Source organism: Lycorma delicatula, chromosome 1 (assembly GCF_047948215.1).
Source record: "Lycorma delicatula isolate Av1 chromosome 1, ASM4794821v1, whole genome shotgun sequence".
Classification (NCBI taxonomy): Eukaryota; Metazoa; Arthropoda; class Insecta; order Hemiptera; family Fulgoridae; genus Lycorma; species Lycorma delicatula.
Genome location: NC_134455.1, coordinates 338,818,466 through 338,838,399, shown reverse-complemented (window position 1 = coordinate 338,838,399; position 19,934 = coordinate 338,818,466). Strand labels below are relative to the sequence as shown.

The window sequence follows — 19,934 nt, the reverse complement described above, 5'->3', positions numbered from 1 at the left end:
ATATTATTTGATAAATTCATTCAATATAAGGAATATTTAGTAAGCAAGTGTAGAGAGTATTTTTAAAACATTTTATCCTAGAATTCTACATTATTACAAATGCATCCTTTAGAGCATAGGTTGGTTTCCAACCGTTTTTGACCTACCTACATTTTCAAAAAAAAAGTACCATCGCTCCCTTTTCAGAAAAAAAAAACAGACTCCCATTCTTGAAAATAATGTAACCCATAGTTTTCCAACTTTTTTTGGGCCACAGCCCAATTTTTCAAACAGTGATTCGATGGTGTCCCTCTTAGGTAAAGTATACTATATTATATACTGAAAAACAGGACAGATTTAAAAAATTACTTTATTAAAAGATATTAACAATATTGATGTATAGTGCAAATTTTGATTAACAAATATATATTATTAAAAAAATTAATATATTATTAGTGAGAGAGCTGGACACTAATTTTTTTGTTGGCATATTTGTCACCAAATTTATTGATATCCATTTTTTAATTTTAATTTTAACTCCTCATTAGTTGACAATTCCATCAACTCCTCCTGCAGTGAAAATTTTGCTGTTCGTAGGTTTGAGAAAGGTTCTAGAACCCTGTCAGGAATGATCATGTTGAGGACATACTGAAATTTATTTATGAAATCGTCTTTAAGTGTTTACAAATGCTGTTAAAATACAAGAATGTCAAACATTTTTTCCACAGAGGAAAGATTTGGAAACTGATAGAACTATCTTTGACCCAAATTTTGTTTGTACAAGGCAAGTTTTGACATGAATGCAGAAAAAGTTGCCAATGTTTTGAACAAAATCAAATAATCTCCTTGCAGCTGTAGATTCACTTCATTAACTTTATTATATAAACCAATTAAATACGCTGTATCATTCTTAAATTTCAATAAATTCTCTTTTAACGAATCATCTTTGTTTTCAAAAAATGTTACAGCTGAGTCAAGGGGGGTCATAAAATATTTTTAGACAGATAATTTCTGATAGCCAACTTCTTTGAGATGAAACCTTTGTAGTTTTCATCACACAGTTTTCTAAACAATCTATCATTGAGAACATTGCTTCTGATGTTGTTAACTGCTGTATTTTATATACTGTAGTCAGCAATGAAGGCCATCACTAAGGTTTTATGCAATCAACTGTTGTCTGTGAATTACACAATGCATGGCAAGTACATTTGATACAGCCTTCAAATATGAAATCAACCTGTGGTATCATCCATTCATTGCCAGAGTACCACTGGTAGCAAACAGACATAATAGTATCCAAAGGATACTTTTTTCTTTAAAATGGTGTTCCAAAATATCAAACATAGAGTTTTCTTTAGTCTCAAAAGTTTCTAATTATTTTGTGAATAACAGTTCTTGACAAATTTTTTCAAATTTTATGATGCGAATGTCTGCAAGTAAAGTAGATTCATCGAACTGTAAAGAAAACTTTGTAGCATTCAAAAAATTAGTTATAGAACTCTAAAGAACCTCAGATATTTCGTACATTCATTTCTGTACTGTATTATTGCTTAATGGGACTTTCTTAATATCAGATATGGGGTTTCTGCAGTATAGTATGCAGAACCTCACTCACAGCTGGCATCTTGATCCCCACACACCACCCCCTCTGTTCCTTGCCAGTTGTGACTCACAGCTGGCAGTATGAATTCTTCCCCAACAGTGTGCAGTTTTCCTAATTTAGAAATAAGCAAGGAAATATTGTAAGAGGCACATAACCCATTACAGCCTTGTTTCGATGTCGCTAAAAACATACCAGCTAAAATTGGACATCTTGAATACTGTTCTTTGAGCACCTGACAGTAAGATAAATTTTTATCTCTTTATCAAGATATATTTTGGTCAAATGTTCTAATTGTGAAGGTTCCATGGCTTTGAAAAAACTCTCTGGCAATGTCTTCATTGTTTCATTGACAATGTCTTATTTGAGACTGCTTAAATAAAACCATATTTCAAACATTTTTCCTTTGAATCAGACATGGGTCTATCTGCATAAATAAAAAGAATAAAAAAGGATCTGCTGTGGTCACTACAGGACCAATCATCACCATATAAACTCTTGAAGCTACAAGGGGTAAAGATTACTTTTTAATTAAACATTAAATTAACTTTTTTTGAAGAAAAAATCTTTTGAATTTTTTTCTAATGCAAAAATAAAAATTAAAGCATAATCCAATACATATTACCTACCAATAAAGAAAAATTATGGTAGGAAATGATATTTGTTTACCTTATTTTAATCAATAACTGAAATTTCTGTTTTTTTTTTTATTAATTTTTTTTTGGGGAGGGGTGAAAAATGCTTTCATGTTATCATTGCTCAGTTTAAAATAATAACAACAGGGTTCTTCCATGATATTAAAATATTAGCAAAATATGGATAAAACTATGATGAAAACTAAGATAATAATAATAATAATAATAATAATAATAATAATAATAATAATAATAATAATAATAATAATAATAATAATAATACAATTGAAATTGTAAAAGAATCGCAATTAGAATAATACATGAAACGTGAATAACAAAATAATATTAAAATTTTGATGGGTTAAATCTTATTAAGTACATTCTTTTTAAGTTTAATTCTTAAAAATATTCTTATTAAGTCTAATTCTTTTTAGAAGTCCCATTTTACACTTTATAAAGGTCTTACTTGAATTGTTTGTAAAAATATAAGCTTCTAGAAATTTAAAAAATATTTAAAGAATTTCTAAAAAAAAACAAAACAATATGTTGCAATAAAAAAAAGGTTTGAAAACAATCAGACAGATTCATCATAATTTTACCAAAATTGCAAGACATAGATCAATGATCTTAAAATTACAAAATAAGCATAAATAAAGTAATGTATGTTCATAACCAACTTTTCATAAATAAAATTTGGGTTAATAAATAATTAACTATTCTTTTACATATAGTGATAACGATGTAAGAAAAATAATTTTCCAACCACCACTTTTTTTTGCACATTATTGTTTTGTTTTGTGTGATATTGTGCATTTGTAGGGTAAAGCTAAAAAAATTATATGCAATATCGCATTACTGTAGCTTTAAGAGTTCAACGAATTTATTATTATAATTTAATTATTTAAAATTTAAATTTTAATTTATGTTAAATCATTTTATGAATATTATGAACATATAAATGTTTTGTAAAAGATTATTTTAAATTATGTTACTGCCTAACCATGGAAACTATATCCAGAATAGTAAGAAAATGTTACAAATGAAAGATTATAAACATTTATTAAGCTGTATCGAAAAATTTTAGAAAAAAGTTATTAATTACAACTTGTTTAATAACTTTTGAAAAATAACTTTTTTCATATAATTCCCCTGTTGCAAAATATTCTTAAAATAATTTACATGAAAGTGATATCAGTAAACTGTCACTTCTGGTTACAGATATCTACCAAAAATTGTTAGAATTCAGATTCAAAACTTAAATATGAAATTTCATAACAATCAATTCAACAGAATTTGCAGAAACTGATGCACAGGCAGGCAGAAACTGATACAGGCATTCAGATGGGCAGACATCACACAAAATAGTTGATTTGTGTTACTGTAAGCCTAATTAGTGCTTCTGTGCAAAAATCTTGAAATGTCAAAATTGTTATGATTACAATACCTCTCTTATAACATGTGATATGCTGGTTGATAATAAAACAAGCAAACATGATAATAAAATTAGCTGCGACAGAACAAAATCAACTGCAGTTAGAGAGAACATAATAGAAAAATTTAAAGTTAGACAGTTGAAATTTCACAACACCTCCCTCTCCTAATATCAGTCAGTAAAAGGAATAATTAATAATAACAGTAAATATGTACGTATTACCCTCTGTGGCAAATAGGTTTACATAAAAAATTTGTTTAATAAGTAGGTTTACATAAGTTATCCTTTGAATGTGATCTGTAGATACCACACAGATGTTTTGGGTTCACACTTGCTCTGAAGGAACTTTAAAAGAATCTTGTATGGATAAAAAGCCTCATATATTTATAGTATTATTTAATGAACCTGTTAAAACATGCATAGATTTAATACTCTGCACGTGTGTTAATCTTGTCATGTGACCTGTAAATATAGGCTTTGTTGATTAAGCCAAAACATACACATTATGTGTTGCTCCCAGTGGTGCACTTCACATGCTGCGACTCATTCATGTATTAATCAAAAAGGTATTAGAATCAAAGCTATAATGTACCAATACCTGCTTTTAATATGAACTGATCTTGCTTAAAAGACATTTAGAACTATTTGTTGAAACATGCGTTCAATGATTTTTAATATTAATCAAACTTTTCAGCGTATTCTTGTGAATATTGCCCAGGGGGGCAGCAACTGCTCCTCCTCAACGCCCCCTAAATTTGCCTTGGACCAAAAACATTCCCTTACATATCTTCAACACCCACTAGTGAGCGGTACCAACCCCGTTGGGAACTAGTTCTTTAGAACGTACTTTTTTCATTTTTCAACTTAAACACTGTGGAACTTAATGCCTGAAAATTAATTTATTTAGATATCAATGAAGTTTGCCATCTGGTTTTGTTAACATTATTACTTAGCATCATCAAATCTAGTTATGAAGATTATTTTCCGCTACATGTTCTTTCAACTTCATAAACAAATGATAGTCCTCCTTAGGGCAATCTGGGCTATGCAAAGGATGGGCTAAAATTCCAAGGTTTGCAAAACTTCTGCACAACCACGACACAGACAGCATTAGTTAAATTAGCATTCCTTTTAGCTCTGCATTTTCACATTTAGAATGCTCCTCATACAAATAGTACAGCTTATGTGTTACAAGTGGTGAAAATAGGTGTAGACTGACCGTTTGAGCATCTGTCTATCTTGTTCAGTGTAATATGGCCAGTCCTCTCTAACATCATTCCAAACATGTCTTAATAAATGATATGTATTATCTCTCTGCACTGCAACCTTGCATAAAGTAGACATTAGCTGATTTTTGTCCTTATCACGTAAACCCTCTGAAAATAATGACAAAAGAGATAAGTTTTGAAACCTAGATTCATTTAAAAAAATAAATATATACATATTTAAATAAATATAAATTAATATTATTATTATATATATATATATATATATATATATATATATATATATATATATATATATATTTAATTTTAATAATTGGAGCTGACAAATTCATCTATATCAAAATCATTTCAACACACTTTAAATCAGTGGCAGCTCGCGTATAGGCACTGTGGAACAGTAGCATCCCGTACTTCCACTCAATATTATCAATAAAATTAAATGTAATGAGTCCCTTTTCCTTTCATTTTTTCTTTATACTTGTACAAAATATTATCCTTAAGCTTAATGTCAGTAGCCATCCCCCAGTTTATGAAAAAAATAAAAAAATCTTTGTAAGAACTGTGTGCTTCACAGTTCCAGGAACATGGTGTTGGGCTGTTGTGCAAATAGGAAGTTGCATGCGAGGCTGTGTGGCGAAAAGCAAGGGCTCTTTGATTACCAAATCTGTCCAAAAACACGCTGGAAGGGCGAAAGAGAAAGTAATTAATAAAAGTTAATTATATATTTGTTTCTGTGTACATAGAAATTTAAATTAAGCACCAAGTTAGTTTTGGACTATGTGTTTTTAAGCGAACATTTTATTAAGTTATTATCTAATAATACTAAAAAATATTATCATTAGTGACATTTATTATTTATTTGATTAAACTGAATATGGTTTTTAAGCACAATAAACCATGTACCAAGTGTTTTTATACAGTGTAATAACAGTCTACCACATTCTTGAATGTGATATAGAATTAGATTAGAATCCTGCTTCCAGCTACTCTATTTGATTATTTTTTTCCAGGTTCTTTTATTTTACAGAAAAGTTTAACTATGGCCGTGAAAAGACCCAGAAAATGTTTTTCTAGAGCAGCACCCCCACTAATTTTAGTTACAAGCTGTCACTGATTTAAACATTATTAAATATGGCTATAAACAACATTTTTAATAATTTACAGGAAATTAATAAGGTAAAAAGGGAAAATATACTTTTTTTTTTGTAGATCTCTGTTAAACAAGGAATTATAAAAAAAACATTTCTACCATAATGAAGATATAAGAGATTTTAATTATTTTCTGTTTTTTAAGTCAAATCAACTGAAGTAACAGACTTTCTCTTATAAAATCATTTTCTAAATCCTAAATAAGTAAAACATATTTTCACAGTTAGTAGCTAAGGTGTTGTTGATCTAACGGATTCTTAGGATTCTATAACACATTACATATCTCTCAATCTCCAAACAAGATCTTACTATTATTCTTCATAATAGACTTAACCTTCCACTGGTTTCATCAACTTCACAGCTTTCATCAACTTTTTATTTGTGGATGGTATTTCCTTAATACTAATTTGTGCAAATGTTTTCATCATCCAGTACTATTTGTTAAGTCTACAAATTTATTATAGTTACCATCTAATCATGATCTAATAAATATTATTTAATTATCTTTTTTAATGTATATACATTTACTTATAATTAGGTAATACATATAATTATTATTTTATATTTAAAAATTATTAAATAAACCATCTAGTAAAGAATATTGAGATAAGACATATCTCAATAGAATCATAAAAAGATTAATTTTGGTAATTATTATTTTATGCATTATGAAAGTGGCTAGATATTTATAGAAGTGTTTATGTGCATACGTATTATTTATGGTACAAAAACAATGTTTTTAAAAATGATAGAAGATAAACACGGTAAGGGTGGAGAAACAGGAAAATATCAAATAGGATACACATAATGGTAAGGTAAATTCCAAAGTTTAAAACTGAATTGTAACATATCCAGGATAAAACGCAGTTCTGATCTTAGATTACTTTAAATACAGGTTAAACTTCAAACAGTAAAGAAGAAAAGGTTTAAAAAGATATAAAAAATTATACAAAGACAAAGTTTGAACACAGCAAAAAAGAAAGCAGAAATGACAATAGCAAGAAAATACACTGACTCTTGAGATATGTGTATTGCAGAAAAGAGATCAGCTTAGAGAAATGAAACCTTAAGGCAGAATATTATAAATGTGGATGGAAAACCATTGCTAAAAAGTAAAGAGAGAGTTTATAGCTGACAGGGACACATAAATAAGGGATTAAAAATAATAAATGGAGGGGCAAAAACTAGCTGATGAAATATTGCAGAAAGAGAAAGAAACTGATGATGATATTTTTGGAAGACTAGTTAAGAATTCGAAGAATTTCTGAAATGCTTCCACTTTCTATCTGCAGGCTGTAAAATGCTTGTAGTCAGAAGTACAAGTTTCAAAATGTGCAATTTACTGCACAGTGACTATGGGAGTCAGTGTCAGTGTATATTTTTATTACTTTGCACAAGTGTTCAAAGTTAAGAATGCATCAACACACAAGTCAACATATAGGGTGAGGATGGATTGGTATACACCGATGGGAGAAATGGAGAATTGGCCACACTCAAACACACGCAAGTATGTATTGTGTGCGAGCGTATGCTAAACAGTGCGGTGAATGCTCACGGATACATAACTTCTGAACGTTTCTCTTGTTATATTTATTATCTGTATAATCGGCTACATTTTTTTGTTTAAATTACTAAAATATTCCATTTTTTTAGTTTTACAATTACAATTTTTAATACTTTTTGAAATTTCATTCATTATTTAGAATTTTTTTTATTTATTTGGTTAGAAGAAAGAGATAGTAAATTTGGACAGATAAGGGTTTTTTAATCAAGCGGCTCAATCCCATCCATGATAAAAATCTCAAATTTGTACAACTTGCAGTGTTTTTGTAGATTGTATGACAAATAAAAAAGTCTCTTGTGTATTGTACTAATAAAAAAGCTATAATCTCTCAAAAATCATGAAAAACCTGTTAAAAGCAATACCATTTTGACTCACTAAATAAGAACTCCAAGGAGGTTACTTATCTTCTTTGGCATTTACATTTTTTATATATTTAGGCCCTATGTTGTTGAAGTTGACATTTTCAATATTTTTAAAATAGTTTTTTTTTTACATTATTATGACAGGTCATAATTTAATAACTTAACCAATACCAATAACCTAAAACAATTATGATTCAAAAATGCTTATAAAACTTACCCAAACTGAGATTTCAATGATTAGCCTACATCTTTTTTCAAGAATTTATTTTTATTTTTATACTGTATTTTTTTTTTTGTAAACACTATTGCAGAAAAAATAAATTGTAGCAAAATTTTAATTCTTCTTCAATGAAATAGTCTGTTTTTATAGCAATGAAAGTTTATTATTTAGTGTGGTTAACAAACAGCTGTGATATCTCTTCTCATAATACTCTTAAAATTGTGTGAGAATGACCCATCCCCACTGTATTTATTGATGTTTTGCATGGATGCTTTGACCAGTGCTTAATTTTTTTTAAATTTTGATGGAGATGATACACCCAAAATGCTATAATCAGCATCTAATTGTTCAATATTGTAATGTGGGACAATGTATTGCTCTTGGTCTTCGGCATTCATATAGTTCTTTGTTCTGCCAAGAAAAAATACTTTTGAAACAGTTAACACAGACTTTCCAGAAAGCTAAATTTAAATTTGGATAAATGCATTCTTTAAGAGCTTACTCTAATGTTATTTGTCCTAAGTTTTCTTAACTGTTTTTTTGAGTTCTCAAAGGGTCACAACAGAACTGTCCATACAGGTGACTGAATTTTGACAAAAACCTTTTTTTCATATATTTACAAACTAGTGATATCTGAATTAACAAGTAAAAAAATAAGTTGTTGGTTTTCATCACTAAATTCACAAATTTTAATGAGTTCTTTTGGCACTCTTCATTCACGTAAATTCCTATGGAACACTGTTCTTCCATTGTTTTATGTTAAATTACTTGAAAATAATGTAAATATTTAACTTACTTTAACATTTTCAATTATAATATTATAAGTAAAACTTATTTATTTAATAAAAACTTCCAAACACATTGATGAAATTTCAGACACTCTGTAAACATGTGAACAGGTTACTGACTAATGTCACACTGACCAGTCTGTAACTACAAAGCTAAATGATGCAGCAAGCATAAATGAGCATGTTGCAACATGAATTTTCTTGACAACTGGAAATGACTTCAAGTGCCTGTTATAACATGTACACTGCAGTTGAATGGTTCAAACAAGTCTATTTCAACTATAGTAATAAGTATAAAGTTCCAAGAAGACGAGAAACCCCCTTGGAGTACTTATTTAGTGAATCAAAATGGTATCTCTTTTAAAAGGTTTTCGATGATTTTTTAGAGGTTATAACTTCTTTATTAGTACAATACACAAGAGACTTTTTTATTTGCCATAAACATCTACAAAAACATTGCTGGATGTGCAAATTTGAGATTATTATCACCAGCCCCATCAGAGTTATTTGAAGCCAAAATTTGAATTTAAAAAAAATTAGTTTTCAAAAATTCATAAAGATTTAGGGATAAGTATTAATATTACTATTAATATTATTTATGGTAAAACTACTAACTTATACCTATGTATAAAAAATATAATTCAAATTATGTATGTCATTCCTGTCTCTTGGAAAAAATGACCAAAAGTGAAATTTCAGTTTTTCATGTTCAAGTTTTTTGATAATTTTATCATAGAAAGAAGAGAGATATGTAAATAAACCACTGGACCAATATTTTACCTTGAGAAAATATGAAATAAATTGCTCTTTGTTTTATCCTTTCAGGACCAATATGTTTTTTTTAGTAGTAATTTTTTACGTAAACCCTTACAATCACAAAAATAGGTGTGCAGAATAGGTAACAGAAATGGCCGCCACAGGTAAAGTGCATAAATAAACAAATTAAACAAAAAAAAAAAAAAAAATAGTTTTAAGGTCCTTAAACGTACAGAAAACAAGTGGTTAAGTTTCAATTTTTTTTGAATTGGTCAAGCAACCAGCTTATGATTTTTTTGGGACACTTCAAATGGATTGACCCTATTATTAGTGCGTGTTTGCAAATTGCTTCCAATATTCTACTGCAGTTCAGAATATCATTTACATTTTTTCCAACTAACATTTTCCTCTGTTACCTGACTTTATACTTTCACCCAAATCAACTCAATCGGGTTAATTTCAGGATACTAAGGTAGCAATGTTATTACGTCGTGATTGTAATCCTGCAGGATTTTATCAAAGTAAGTACTCTTCATATCAGGGTTTATTAATTCGCACTAATCATACAGTTCTGCTTTTAACTTATCTGCTGAGCATGGAATATTTCTGTCTTGAAGCCACTCTAACAGTTCATGTTTTTTGCTATTTGAATTCGGCACTTTATGCTGTGGTACTGAGTGTTATTGATTACCAAAACTAATTGACTTAGAGAATTTGGGATTTGCTTTGTTCTCGGCCATTTTTTGTAATTGTCTCTTGTTCCGGTATTCCCCTTTTTTTGGCTAAATGTAAAAATTAGAAGAGCATTTTGAAATTCTCCTGCTTCACTGCCGGCGTGAACCAATATCAGCTTCGATCCTTTGGATATAGGTGTTTTACAGACTTCATTTGAGTAATCGGTCCAACCATAACTTTTCCTGTGTGTCAAGGAAATATAAGATTCATCTGAAAAAATTTTTGGTCTTCCTGTCTGTAAATGCTCATTTTCTTTAGATAATTTACTTGTTTAAGACATATGTCTTGTTTTTCTACTAAAATTTTCCTGTTATTTTCATTTTCTTCCATCTAAAACCCATACGCTTATTCCTTAAGAGATTCATGGGTGCAATTCATCTGCAGATCTGGGTATTCGGTTTTTAAAACGAATAATTTTTTTTTGTTGGCAGGGCTTTATGTCATATATGAAAATTGTATACGATATTTTATAACATGTATCTTTGGAAGTTGTCAATGTTATTTTCATTTTCATTCTATTATCAGATTTTCCTGGCATAATAAAACTCTCATTTTCTCCCAATTTATTTCATTCTGTTATCACTTTATGCACAATATAAACAGAAACTCCACAAAGGTCTGTTATGCAAGCTTGAATTTCTGCAAGCCATAACAAGTTCTCCCATGCAAGAACATGGAGCAATTGTGTTGTTTAATCCTTTCATATCGGTAGTACTTTTCATCCTAAAATTATAAATAATTAATAGAAATACAAAGTGGGCCACGAAAAAGTAGCCCTGCCAACATCTACAGTAACCTATGCAAGATCAATATTAAGAACCAACATCCTTGTACTAATCTTCAGAGTAAATGTTGAAAATGGTCTCCACCAACATTAGCTGTTGGTGCACAACCGTGCACCCTTGTGTGCATGTTCTAAAAAATGCAAGTATACCTGCGTCAATTCCGTCAAGGTAATATTGCTAATGCATGTCCTGATATTCTCCTTCAGTTCATAGACTGTGTGGGGTTGATTTGATGCACCTGTCCTTTCAATATTTCCCACAAATAAAAGTCACATTTCGACAAGTCGGGTGACTGTGGCAATCATAAGCCTGAACTCATAGCAGCAAACAGTTCATGAACATGAGCAAGTGACCTCTTAGACATGACAAATTGCCCCAACCTGCTGGAAAAAGCAGTACTCACATTTTCTGTCAGCTATTGAGCAAAATCATTTAAAATGGTCACGTAGACATCTGTGTGGACAGTCGTGTTGAAAAATATTGGATCAATAAAATTCATGGCAAGCACAACATACCATATACCTAACTTCTGGTCATTTGAGAGTACTTCATGTATTAGAAACAAATTTTCTGAAGCCTGTTATTTTAAGCATTTATGTAACCTAATAATTGAAACCATGCCTTGTCTGAAATGATAAACATAAATCAATCATCTGCAACAATATTCAACAACCAGCAACAAAAAGTAACAAGTTTTTCTCTGCCCAGTACCTTCACCTGTTGCACAACTGACAGTATGGTTTCAACTTCAAATTTTTCAGGACACATCTGCAGGTTGTTCTACTCACTCCACCTGTTTCAACAGTTTTCTGGTAGACTTCTGAGAACTATGAAGCATCACTTCAGAAATGAATTTATAACAGATCCCATCTGGCACCATTTCTTCACCAACTGGGGAGTGCTGCATTTAGCTGGGACAGGATGATTAGGAGACACTTTATGGAATAACTCCTGGGTTTCCTTCAAATAACTGGTTCTTATGTACAACTAGAGAATATTCACTTGCTCTATTGAATACATCACTAATGCCTGCACAACACCTCACCTTCTCGATCTCAGCTGACAACTGACAGTTGGAAGGGAGGGGAAGTTGGAACGATCATGTGACTCATGTGAGGGGAGTTTTTACTAAGGGATGTATATCCCCTTCCTTTGTTCCAATTTTCCATGCCAATGTATTCTGCAAAAACTAATGATATAAATGTTCTATTCAATATTCCATATTCTGATGGGGATTCTTTTTTGTGGCCCACCCACTATATGTTAGATGACAATTTATTATATGTTTCATTCATTAAAAATAATCAGCCACATATGTTTAGATAAGGTAAATAATCTAATATTATAATCTTTTCAAAATAAATAATGAAAAAAGGAAAAATATTGATAGTAAAATCTGAAAATGTGTTGATTTCATTTTCAAAGATTTACCACTAATATGACCAGCAACAATGGCTTAATCGCTGAAACTAACAAGAATAAATAAATAAAATAACCATGTCATAACAAACAAGTAATATTATCTTATTTTGTTTAGCAATACATCATATGTTGAATATTTACTCAAACTAATCATATTATGGAGCTTTTCAGCAAAATTGCTTTGCTTTTCTCAATGTATGTGAGAAAAAATTCCATTTTTCAAATATATTTGTATGTATATAAAATGCAAACATTTCATTCTCCTGCCTCAAAAATCAGAATTTATTTTTAAATCCTTACAATCATTTTCAAAACAACTTATAAATGTTTAACTAGACATTTATATATTAGGAAACACTTTATAGAATAACTTCTGTGTTTCAGGCTACGTACAACTCTACAATATTCACTCACACTGCTATTGAATACATAGCTAACAAATGCACATTCTCAATCTCAGCTGACAACTGATGGTCGGAGCATTGAAGGGAGGGGAAGGAGGGAAGGAGGATCATGTGAATTGCGTGAGGAGAGTTCTTACTCAAGAATGTTTAACATTTATTTTCAATTTTTGGAGAAGTTTCGTATGAACAAGCAAGACTGAAATATATCATTTAATACTCTCATTTCTACACTAATTACAAGAAATTATAAACCAAATATACATTTTATACAAACTTATTAAAATTTCCAGATATGCTCTAATAACAACTTTTTGTATTCTTAAACAATATAAAAACCTCGGATAATATCAGATTTAAATATAAATAATAAAATGAGTTGCTCAAAATTTTGAAAAAATGATTTTTAACAATATTGGCAACTACAAAAATTAAAATTCAACTTTGACATTTTACACATTTTTAAAATGTAAATACATCTGTTTTTGAAAATATTCTTTGAATAGGTGATGCTAAAGACAAGAAGAAGAAGAATCATAAGCGAGAACAAAGTTACCTCAAACAGGGAACTAGTTTGCAGAGGCATGACACTTATGCCACATCTGTGCCAGATGCTTCACATTTAAATTGTGTAAATGGGCCTCAAATTTCAGTAATAAATTACAAAAAAATTCTTTATTTTAATATCTACAACTCCAAAATAGCAAGAATAAAATAATTAATCTATAATTTAATCTATCAAAGAGTAGATCCTAGTGGTAACTGCATTTAATTTAACCTGGCCTTTAACAGTGAAGCATCTCAGGGGGATAAATCTGAAAAATAAAGTATGAGAAGTAAGGTTAATAAATCAATTCCTATTGATTTCCTCGGTTAAACAATCTTGAGTGCAGTTTCATCACATACTGTTGGCATTTATTATTCTGATGTCCATAACAGTCCATGCCTCTAAAAATGTATATAAAAAGACCCAAATAAACAAAGCATACACAAAAATGACCAATTAATAAATAAGATAATTACAAAAACTAATAAATAATAAGTCATAAGAATACATTTGAAAACATTAAATGTGAATAATGTCACGGTTTGGCAAAATCTCATGATGTAAAATACTGATAAATCAAGAAAGCTTTGAAATATTTGGGACTGCATTCTACAAATGGAAATACAACATAGCAATAGTTAAAGAGGTAGTTAACACAATATGTTATCAACATTTTCCTTAAAGAATTAAAATATTCAAACTGCAGTTTTACAATTTGTAAACAAAGGATAATCATGAAGCAATAAAAGAAAATAATTTTTTCACGATTGTCAAATATAATTTTGTTATGAAAAATGAGTTTAAATATTGGCTCAGTTGAATCAGTTGAAATTAGGAATATTCATGTTTCTATCTCAACACTGCATCTTCTAAGTCGTAACACTGAATTTTACCTGATCTGAAAATGTATCACAATACTCTGCTGAAGCTTTAATATTTTTACTCAAACTGAAAGAAAAATCTATTTTAATTCTTGTTAATATATCTGCTAATATGTCTACACAGATTAAGAGATAGGAAATGTAAATTGATTTTTCAAATGCTTATGGTTGGTACTTTCTATCTGTATAATATCTAACTCAAACAAAATATATATACTCTACAAAATCAGATTAAAAAACTTTAAAATCATACATAACAGGAAATAATAATGTAAATTTCAATAATAAGATGATTAAATGAGCTACAGATAAAACAAAAATTTACCTTTATTTAAAACATTAAACAACTCAGGCTTTTTATATGGGCGGACTGCAAGCATGTGTATTAATCTATCCCTGCAAAAAACAAAATATAAAAATAAAAGAACGTATTAAAGAATAACTCCAATAATCAACTCATATCTGTTCACATATGGAAAGACATGTATTTACAATATTTACATGAAGATAAAATAATAAAATTAAAGAATTAGAATTCATTAAAAAAAAATCAAAATTGAAGAAAATACTTTACAAATGATTAAAAAACTTCATAAAATATTAGTGAGGTAAGTCAATCTTTATGGCAATTTCATAAAAACTAACTAAAATATAACCCTAATAAAAAAAAAAAAACTGAATAGAAACACTAAATTCTTGTAATAATACTAAATGCTGTTTCTAAGTGATAATACTGAGAAACATCTGCAGGACCTACTAAACAAAAAAAATTTATACATAAATCTTATTCCAAATCTGTTTTAACAGATTTGTTAAAATAAATCATTCAATTATCTTATAACATATTTTGGGAACAACTTATATGATTATATTCATAATCAACTCAATGATAGTTAAAACAATAGATAAGTTGAATTTAGACCAACAAATGCTGTGAAACAAATAAATAATGAAATATAATTTACCTATTGCTAGATTTGTGTTCTTTTCTGGAGTGAAGTTATTTATATTTTACTTTTATGTGAAATAGGAACTTTTCCTGAACACTTCACATGACACAAACAAAATAAAGACATCATGAGATGATTTGAAATACAATTTATTTTGGTAAAGATAAGACAGGATTTTGACGTTAACAGTCAAGATGAATCAACAGAAAGATTACATTTTCTGAACCTTCATTAAAAAGGTGATGTAATATTATAAAACGCAGCTGTTGAATTAGCTTTCTCAGTTATCTTTTTCAGAAAATGAGATAAAAGTAATCAGCTTTGCTTATTTAAAATTTTGCAATAATTACTTCATGACTAGGAGGAATAGTGTTTAATGGTTACCTAAAATACCATCACACCTATTAATCTGCTTTTCTTCCTTACTGTACAAAATACAAAAATGTTTTTGCTCATATTCCTATCTCAAATCAAATTATAGGAGTAATTTGTTCATTTATTGTTAAAAATTCATTTTTATAGACATTAATTTAACTGTATTAATAAAAAATAATGTCATACTCTTACTAATCTATATTAACAAATTAGTATACCCATGTCTCATTATATGAATTTATATTAATAATACTCTTCATAAATAAATTGATTATAACTTAAAATTATCTTTTCACTTCAATTATATACTGACATTTGCGACAATCTATTCCAGCATATTATCAAGAATATGAAATTACTTTTTAGAAACATAATATTTTAGTTTGAATGTATCTTATGGAAATCATAGGTGGAAAAGAAAGAAAAAGGAGTTCAGTTTTTAAAACATGTATTCTAGATTTGTTACTGTGAAATGGCAGACACAATAATTTTAAAATGAGAAAGAAACTTGTATTGTTAACTCATATGTGTATATTAGTCCAGATTTTGACCATTCAACTTGATCAAACTAACATAACTCAAAACAAGCATTAGTTTTATTTTCAGTTTTAGTACATTTATGAGACACTTAAAAAATATTCTGAGTACATATGGAAAAATATTATACTGTTAGCTGTGTGAAAAATCCATGAATGCAGTCTAGTGATCAAGTGACACAAACTTGAAAGCAAGCATGTTGCAGAAACTTCATGTCTAATTAACAACTTTTAAGTGATCTCTCTGTACTAGATTTAATTTTGCATCTTATCCCAAAGATTTTTTTGTGACAACTGTGGTTATTGTGCACTGCAAGGTTAATTCTTAACAATGAGATGAGATCAATAATTACAACACAATAAAATGTGGTATTAATTACTGATCTATACCACTAGTATAATTTTTTTTGTCTTCAGTCATTTGACTGGGGTTTGATGCAGCTCTCTAATATTTATATTTTTCCCATCTACCTGTCCCTCCAATATCAAAGCAACTATTCCAGAACGCCTTAATATGTGCCCTATAAGTGCTTCTTATCTTTTCTTCTCAGGTACTCTGATGGTATATGGAAGTTTCACTTCCATATAAAGCTATGTTCCAAACATATACTTTCAAAAATACTTTCCTGATGTTGATTGAAAGCTCGTTTTGTCCCTGCTATTCAGCATTTTACAACGCTCCTGCGTTGTCCATCTTTAGTAATTCCACTTCCCACATAACAAAATTCTTCTACCTCCATAGTTATTTTCTCATCCTACTTTTATATTCAGTGGTTCATCTACTTTATTTTTACCACATTTCATTACTTACGTTTGTTCTTGTTTACTTTCATGCAATAATCCTTGCAAAGGACTTCAACCATGTCATTCATTCATTGTTTCTTCTAAATCTTTTTTACTCTCAGATAGAATTACTGTATAACCAGCAAATTGTAGCATCTTTTCACCTTGGACTAATTAACTGCTAGTTTTATTAAAGATTAAAAAGTAACAGCGATAGGGAACATCCTTGTTGGACTCCAGTTTTTATACTGCTTCTTTCTTATGCTCTTCGATTATTAATGTTACAGTTTGGTTCCTGTAAATGTTAGCAATTGTTCTTCTATCTCTATAATTGAAACCTAAAATTTTTAAAACGCTGAACATTTTACTCCAGTTTATGTTATCAAATGCCTTTTCTAAGTCTATAAATGCTATGTATGTTGGTATGTTTTTCTTTAATCTTCCTTCTAATATTAATCTGAGCACTAAAATTGCTTCCCTTGTCCCAATAATTTTCCTGTAACCAAATTGGTCTTCCCCTAACACTTTTTCCACTCTACTCTCAATTCTTCTGTACAGAATTATAATTAAAATTTTTGATGCATGAGTAGTTGCTAATTGTTTTATATTCTTCACATTTTTCTGCTCTTGCTTTCTTTGATATCATGACAATAACACTTTTTAAAGTTTGAAGGAACTTCACCTTTTTCGTAAATATTGCACACCAGTTTGCATAATTATCTATCGCTTCCTCACCTCCACTGCACAGGAATTCTGCAGGTATCCTGTCTATCCAAGGAGCCTTTCTGCGATTCAAATCCTTTAATGCTCTATTAAATTTAGATCAATACTGAGATCTAAATCTCAGTATCTCCCTTTTTACCATCTTTGACTTCCTCCACAACACCAATTTCTAATTCATTTCTTCCGTTAACTCTTCAGTATATTCCAGCCACCTATTAACCCTTTTTTTCATATTACAAATCTGTTTACAATCTTTATTTAACACATTGTTAGATTTTAACTTATGTACCACAAAATTCTCCTAACTTTCCTGTATGCTTCGTCTACTTTACCACATTTTTCTTTAATCTATTTTTCTTTTGCTAATTTGCACTTCCTGTTTGTACAAGGCTTGGCTGATAAATTTTGCACACTAGTGTGGTACACAGAGACAAAAGGTACTATGGAGTTAGGCATGGCACCACATGATCACAAAAATCCCCCTATACAAACCTGCGATAATACGTTGAAATCTGTTTACAGGTTTGTTTTCAGTACCAGTTAAAATGGACTTAAATATGGCCAATATGTAAACAAAGTTAAAACAACACGCAGTGATTGAATTTTTAACAGCAGAAAATGTGAATCCTACAAATAGTTTTCATTGTTTAAAAGCAGTTTATGGTAGTGAAACTGTTGAAAGGAGTACTGGGAATATATGGGCGTTGAAATTTTAGGAATCTGAAGCTGGTAAAGCAGCAATTGAGGATGCACCTCGCAGTGAACGATCAGTTTCTGTGACTGACAAGAAACATCAAAAAGAGGTGGCTGATATGCTTCAAATCACACAGCGAATCACCCAGCAACGCTTCACTATTCAGTTAGGCATATCTTAAAAATGAGTACGCCATATTATTGAGTACTTTGTTTACCATAAAATCTGTGCACGATGGGTACCGCCACTACAGAGGCTCTCTACAAGCTAAAGTTTGCGTCTATTCTGTATCCATCATACTTGCTGGATTTGGCACCTGACCCCTTAGGGAAGACACCCTCCGCCACCCCCTCTGTTCCAAGCCCTTATGGGCTTTACCGGAGGTCATCTTCGAAACCTCGGCTTTTGACATATTCCAGTCCGCCTCGGCCAGGATGCCATCAGTGCAAATGCCACGAGTGACATTCCCATCGGTATACTACTAATTTATGAACTTAATACAATCCCACACAACTCAAGTTTTAAGAAAGACTGATAATACCTAACTAATAAAGGAATTGAACTACCTACTCGTAGAAGGCAAAAGTGAGTTCAACACACAACAGGAAACATAAAAATATTACATGGAACAATAACAACACAGTAAAATTTAAACAAAACAAGGACAAGAACAACAAAAACATAATTTATAAAACAAAACATAAAAAAAATAGAATAAAGGAGAAATCCAAGCAGAGCTCTTCCAGTTTACACGGAGATCCAACGCTGACCCGATAAGATCAAGTTGACGGATGGTCACCGTACACATCAACTCATATTTCAAGCACTCATAAAGAATATGGTAGTCGTCGTCCAATTGTCCACACTGAGGACACACCCCAGAATCTACCAGGCTCTGTGCGACTTCCACTTCTCTCATCTCAAGAAGAATCTTGAAGGTATGACCACGTAGGTGTGGCCATAGGAAGCTATGGCCACTTGAATCAGAGAAAGAGCGCCAGAATTTTTCAATGACAGAATGTAAAACTTGTCACATGTTGGAAAAAGTGTATCAGTGTAAACGGGGATCATATTGAAAAATAAATATTGCATTTTGTAGCTAAGATACTGTGCTTTTATTCATTTATTTCATTCCAATATCTCTTTTCATTCCCATGAAAATTTGCATACATATGCAAAATTTATTAGTCGAGCCTTGTAGTATTTCTTAATTGTCTGACAGTTTTTTTTACCATTTTCATCACTAGCATTCTTATACTTTCTACATTCTTTCATCAGCTAAATATATCCTCTGATAACCAAGGTCTACCAGTTCTCTTTGTTCTGCCTACGTTCACTTCTGCTGATTTAAGTGTTATCTTTTCAACATTCTCCCATTCATCATCTATATT

At 30.1% G+C, this 19,934-nt stretch overlaps 1 protein-coding gene across 1 annotated transcript in view; it reads right to left on the bottom strand.

The window, feature by feature from the left end:
• Positions 1-19,934, bottom strand: part of Su(Tpl) (Suppressor of Triplolethal) — a 164,503-nt gene that overhangs the window by 26,572 nt on the left and 117,997 nt on the right. The window contains exons 6-7 of the mRNA XM_075382271.1: positions 14,808-14,878; positions 4,866-5,022 (exon numbers count right to left, since the gene is read on the bottom strand). Coding sequence (XP_075238386.1) covers positions 4,866-5,022; positions 14,808-14,878 — 228 coding nt within the window. The remainder of the gene's footprint in view (positions 1-4,865; positions 5,023-14,807; positions 14,879-19,934) is intronic.